General features: G+C 28.9%; 1 protein-coding gene across 4 annotated transcripts in view; it reads left to right on the top strand.

Moving 5' to 3' along the window:
- LOC118204779 (uncharacterized) overlaps positions 1-6,398 on the top strand; it is a 90,647-nt gene extending 84,249 nt beyond the window's left edge. For all 4 annotated transcript variants that reach the window (XM_085814609.1, XM_035377074.2, XM_035377072.2 and 1 more), the window contains one exon: positions 503-6,398. In XM_085814609.1, coding sequence (XP_085670735.1) covers positions 503-1,755 — 1,253 coding nt within the window. In that variant the 3' untranslated portion in view covers positions 1,756-6,398. The remainder of the gene's footprint in view (positions 1-502) is intronic.
- Positions 6,399-6,782: the final 384 nt, after the last annotated feature.

The raw sequence follows: 6,782 nt of genomic DNA on the forward strand, positions 1-6,782 counted from the left end.
TGCTAGTGTGCCAGCCAGGAAATGAATGCATTTCTTGCTGACTTGTAGACTTGATGTGTGGTAGTCCGCGTTAAAAAAAAATTGTCTGCCTCTGCAACAATTTTTCTTTGTATGATGTAATTTCCTTTTTATGAAACAGTTTCATATTCAATAAATCTTAATAAAAAATTCTTAAGGTGTAAGTGCATTTTAGTTATTTACCAATCCAGATGCATATAAAAATTAGGAAAAGGAAACTTAAACAAAATTCAAAGATGACCCGTACATGAAATTCAACTAATCTGCACAACCATTGGCTTTGAGGTAATCGGATCATTGGAATTAAGAATCGTATGCTGTTACTGTGATATTTTAATATTTCATATGCTTTTTAAGATCTCTGATAATAGTTTGAAATTTATTTTAAATTTTTTTAATGCTCATAATTAAAATTAAGTAGTAGTATGTTTTATTAATATATATATATATACACACACACACAAACTTACATGTATTATTGCAGTTTTAGATCTTCCTCCACCACCTCAAAGCTGGTTAAAGAAATTGCATTCTTCGTGTAGTTCTCCATCTACATCATCAAATCACCAGGCAGTAGTTAAAGAAGAAGCAGAAACAGATTCTGAAGAAAATACTGAAAAAGAATCTAGTGATCCTCATGTACCAGAAGACAGTGATCTTTTGTATAAAGAAGATGACAATTTAGAAGCTCCTGTGATTGATAGTTGTGCAGACATTATGGTGCCGCAAAATGATTACAATTGTGAACGTAGCCCTCCAACATTAAAAAGGATAGTGATAAAGCCTGAAAAACTTTCAGAAAGGGATTTGGAGGAACCATTAACTAGAAAACGATTTAAATTTAACAATATGTGTGTTAAACCAGAAACAGTGGGATGTGATTGGAGTCATGATGGTACACACAATAAATTAGTGAGTTCAAAACACAGTGATAAAGATAATGACTTGAAAACTAATCACAAGTACCTTCATGCCCCTTTGACTCGTGATTCATTTCACAGTGATAATAGGTTAGATGTTGATATGATGGCTAAAATGTTAAATATATCTCCCATGGAGATTGATGATGATATAGAAACGGTTGATTTTGAGCCTCCAAGTGGGACAAATGATTTGGCAGACTTTGAGCCACCTGTGGCAAGGACAGAAGAATCATGTAATTCAAATTTGTTATATAATAGTAATATAAGAACTAATTGTGAAGTAAAATATGACTTTGATATGTTGGGTTGTCCAGCGTGGGCAGATGATTACGTCCATCACCCGCCAAATGAATCAGATGTGAATGCTGACACCATTATGAGTGATCATGGTAATCCATCAGATTTAGATTTATCTGGTTTAGATGGACTTGAAGATCATTTAGAAGGGAGTCAGCATGGTATTCCAAATGGCATTCAAAATGATGATGATTCTGCAGTATCAGGCATGAGTTATATAGGGTATCGTATTCCTAAACATCAGAAAAGGTATACAGATATTGCAGCACAGTCTGCAAGCAACTGTTCAAACAATGAACAAGTTCAGAGTGCCATTAAAAGTATTACAGGAACGCATGCCGAAAACACCCGTCGTTCCTATTTCGGTGCTGATGATGTTGAATTTTTGCACTTAAACAAGCAGAGCCATAATGCGCACATCACAGACTATGGCGGGAATATAGATGCAGAAATGGGCGTAACTAGAGGTGAATCAGATGAGGTTTTGGATGAAGCGGTACGTAGTATATTACTATGAGATAGGTGGTTCCATTGTCATTTCTATAAGCTGCCTGCCCAACATCACTGTGCACTTATTTATTGTCATTGTTGGATTTGCCTGTTATATAAAGTTATATTAATTTCATTCTCATGTATAGTTTGTGATATAAAAGTTCATAATTACCCTTAATAGTTGTCATTGAAAAGTGAAATCTGAACTTAGGGCTGTTTAGCAATAATTTAAATATCACTTATAATGAGCAATATTGAAAGTCAATCTATAAATGTTTTTAAGGTTATAAGTAGAATAACTCAGTTTCTTTCCTGTTCATAATTGTATTTTTGAAATGTTTAAAAATTTATTTATTTTGTAATTTAAAAGATATTATTTGATGCTATAAATGTTTAAATATTTCATTAAGAGTTGTTTGCCAATGTGTAGTACAAAGGGAAAAGAGAAATATGTGGAGGTAATTGCTTGTCTTTCTGTTGATTATAATGTAATTAATTGCTCAAAACTAAAAGTACTTAATCTTGCTCATTTTTATCCTATGCAAAGTGTTTTTTTTTTTTTTTTTTTTTTTTAAACATTAGTACATATTTGTCTGCTTAGAATGTTTAGGATTCCCTTCTAACATTATTTTTTTTTTCTTTTAATTTTATGTATCAGAGATGAAATTACGTGTTTTGAAGTTGGCGATAGTTTCCTTTTTCAAATAGTTCATGTTGTTTACATATTTAATATGCATGTGAAATTTTCATTTGTGATTTTTCTGTGATGTATGAACAAACGAACTGAAATGAATCATTTAATAATAATTTTATTATTTTTGACGTAAGCAATATAAATATATATATATTTGTATGCAAATGTAGATTTTAACAGGCTTACAGTTTTTAGAAAATTATTTACTGCTTGAAATGTAAAAACCAAATGTTAATTAAGGCCGTTATTTCTTTTGATGAATTGAAGATTATATATATCCCGAATAGCTTAATATGAATGCAAAATGAACTTTTCTCATTCCAATGAATAAAAAATATGTTTTCATTTGAGAAATCATCTAATTGCAGTTTATCCCTTCCCCTTAAAAAAGAAAAGAATATATACACTTTTGTGTTCCTCATAAGTTTATAAAATTAACTTTTTAGTTATCCGTGAAAATACATTCCATATTGTTATTACAGCAAGTATTGTGAATGTGGTAGAATATGATTTTTTGAGCTTATTGATTGCTAAATAATCTGTAATCTTATTTCCAAATTATCATTAATTTTATGTATGGTTTTAATAAGAAAGTGCCATTTAAATTTGAATAGCTGTAACATTCATACAATCAGTACAGCAGTTTTAATATAAATAGTGATGTTCAGCTTCATTAATTTCTGAAATTTTTTTTCCATCTATTAAAAGTAGCCATTACTATGCAAATATTTTATGCAAGTTGTTTGGTTAAAAAAGAAATCCGTGTATAGCTATGCAATACAGAATTTTATGGGATGCATTTTGTAAAATAATGATGGGGCTAATGTTTATTGGTCTCATTTAGCATTAAAATATGGTTATGGTCAGTGTTTGCAGTAAGTTGCTTGAAATCAAAATTTGACAAATTTCAAAACTGTAACTGACAATTCCTGCATGTTAAAAAAAAAAAAAGTCTTGCTCAAGTTTAATCTCTGTCACAGGCTTTTTAAGTTCATTTTTATGAATAAATACTGTGATGCTAAGTTACATTTGCATATATTAAATGACTTATTTTTAGGCATATTTATTACAGCTAATAAAAACTATCTATTTGAATAGTATTGAAAAATTTCTAAAAGTTATTGAAGAATTTTGTATGAAATGCTGTTCAGTTTTTTTCAAGTTTTTGCAGAATGGTGAATCAGCTAAACAATAAATGGTGGCTTTATTTTTAGTTTTCAACACATAATTAAATAACTTTAAATTTTATTTAATCTTGGGAGTTTCCACATAGCCATAATTGTATATTGTTGTGTACAATGTCAAGTGATATTAGTTCCTATAGTGATGTGTAAAATTGTTACTTGAGCATAGATGGTAAAATTTTATGGATCATTTGTTATGGCCTCCAACATTTATGTAGAAAAACAAATTATGATAATACTGAAATTGTTATATTAATTCTGTAGTGTAAACATGGATAAAACATCTTTTAAATATTTTTTGGAGGGAGACTTGCTAATTAAAAAGAACATTTATGCTAATAAAATGAAAAGCCATTGAAATTGTTATATTAATTCTGCAGTATAAATATGAATAAAACTTTGTATTTTGTGGGGAGGATATGTATTAATTATTTGAGGAAATATTTATGTTAAAAAATAAAAAAATTGCCCATAAATTTTTTGAAATAGTGTGATGTAGCCCCGTTCTTCAATAGACACTAAAATGCCGGCTAGCTCTAAAAGGATTTATTTACAGAGCACGCAGGAACGGTTACAAACAAAAAATATATGTACATAAAAATGAAATGTATACCAAATGGAACATCAAACATTAGAATTACAGGGATATCTAGTACATGGTAACCTATCATCATCGCGGCTGGAGGTCGACTGCTGTTTTTCCTCTTCGCCACTAGATGGCATTCAATAAAATAGTTCGGTAGCAGTTAAAATAGTTCTGTTACAATAGTAGATTTATGTGTTCATTTCAAATTAAAACATTCATGTCAATTCAGCTGAGTTTTTTTTAAATTCTAAACTTAAAATATTTTTTTGAGCTTTGCTTATGTAATGTGTAATGACTTTTCTTTAATTAACTTGCCGAATCTAAATAATTAGCTGTTTTAATTGCTAAACTTGAAATGTGTAAACAGGATTTCTCAACCAGGTGGGGGATTTCATAATTTCAGGGGCAAATGTGATAAGCTTTTTATTTACCGGGTTTTTTTTTTTTTTTTTTTTTTTTAAGTTTATGGATATAAGTAATTAGTTTTATTCAAGTTTTGATATTTTATTAACATTTTTCTATGCGTGTTTGATTTATAAAACACATAAAAAAATAAGCTAAATTTAAGTAAATGTATATGTATTTTCCAACTTTTGGAAAGGACAGGGAGATTGTCTAGCAGTGGTAAAAGTAGTGCTTGAGGCAAAAAGGTTGAGAGCCTCTTGTTTTAAAGCACTTTGTGTTTTCTTCTCTTCAAAAAGAAATAAAAGATTTCATTTCGGTGTCCGACATACTAAGTATATAAATGTTTTTAGGATCTGAAAAGTTAAAAAAAGGGTAGGGGTCATCAGGAATTGTTTGTTATGTATTATGTTTATTTATTTTAAAGAAGTGTGCCAGAAATGCTTATCAGACTGTTATGGAATTAATTGTAATTATCAGACTAGACCTAATTATTCAAATTTTATCATACAGCAAGCACTGACCTGTATTAAAATAGTGTTGTGAAGCAGGCAGCTTGACTATTTGCCTTTGAGTAAATTATTGTAGATGTTTTGGCAACTTTATTGGATGAGTGATGCCGTTGTGTTTCAAGCAGAAATAATAGTAATTTCCAAGACTTCTCCCTTCCCCTCATTTTCCATTCTGTAAAATAAAGAAAAATTATTTGTATATACATTGTCATGTTTTCTATAAAGTGCCTAATGGCTTAATGCAATTTTTACATGCATTAAAATTGGTAGTGTAAAAGAATTTGCCATTAATTTAAGAAGTTTCTAAAGTTTTTATAACTAAACAAAATTTACACTCAACAAAAATGAATTTTATAAAAAAAGAAACTTTTTTAATATTTGTGTATTACAAATGTTTGGTTTTTTATTATGGATATGAATTTCTGTATTAAGTCATTTTGAATTTTTTAGTTTAACTAAAAATTCAAGTTATTATCAGTTAGAGAGAATATCTGTGTACTATTTTAGTTCAGTATAAGATTATTTTCAAGAGACTGTGCAATTTCATCTAAGTACTTTACATTTGATTTCAGTATATTTTTTTATTAACAGTAAATATTTTATATTTCAAAATTTCATAAAATTTTTTTAACTAATGCTTTTGATGTATTTAAAAATTTAAAGTTTAATTTTAAGCTTATTTTTCTCATTTCTAAGACTTGTCAGAGAGCAGCTGTTTTTAGGAGATGATGTTCCTTAGTTAAAAAAAAAAAAAAGCTGATTAAAATTGGTTGTGTAAAAGTCTTAGAAGTCTTTTACAGTCTCTTGTACTACTAATATATATATATATATGACACCAATCGATATATATATAGCTATATATATATATCTATATATAAAAAGATAAATGTATATTTTACGTAAAGCACATTCTGACTGTGATGTAGTTGAGTGAAACTTGGAGGATAAATCACCAATGTTGTTAATAATCATCTGTGGTGCCAGTTAACCGTCTTTCAGTTTAAGCAGCAGATGGTGATGCCATCCTCATGCTTCTTATATGGTTCCAAAAATAATGAAATAAGCAAGGGCATCACTTTGAGAATATGTATGTATGTATGTATTGTATGTATGTGATAAAGCTCAAATTGTAAGATTTGGTTTGTATGTCATTTCAAATTAATTGTAGCATCTCAGGGGTAGAAGTCATTACCTGAAGAGGCTGTACAGAATGATCTTTGAAATGCATTTTTCTACAAAAATGGTTGTACATATTTTATTAAACGTCCTGAGCTGTCAGCAAAACTACTACTTTGTGTGTTGTCTCTTTTTTTTTAATATATGTATAAAATCACTGAATGCACATCTTTGGTATCTTTCGACTAAACACTTCGAACCAAATTTGAAAATCAGTTGCATTTTGACTTTTGTTGATTTCAACCTAGAAGTAACAATTAATAAGAGAAGAATGGTAATTTTGTATACATTTTTACTCTTTTTCACTGATATGCCCAAAGCAATTTACTTTCCTACTCTTAACTATCTAATTTAGCAACAAATTCTTAGAGAATTAACTTTCTAATTCTCCAAGCCTGAAATAAACCGACATACCTTTGATCTCTTAATTGTTTATTTAATTTACAAATTTCTTGTTATTTTGGATGAAAATTATTAGTTAGCTTTTTTAAACATAAT

Source organism: Stegodyphus dumicola, chromosome 4 (genome assembly GCF_044657685.1).
Source record: "Stegodyphus dumicola isolate Sdum_Otavi_A_Nest chromosome 4, ASM4465768v1".
NCBI lineage: Eukaryota > Metazoa > Arthropoda > Arachnida > Araneae > Eresidae > Stegodyphus > Stegodyphus dumicola.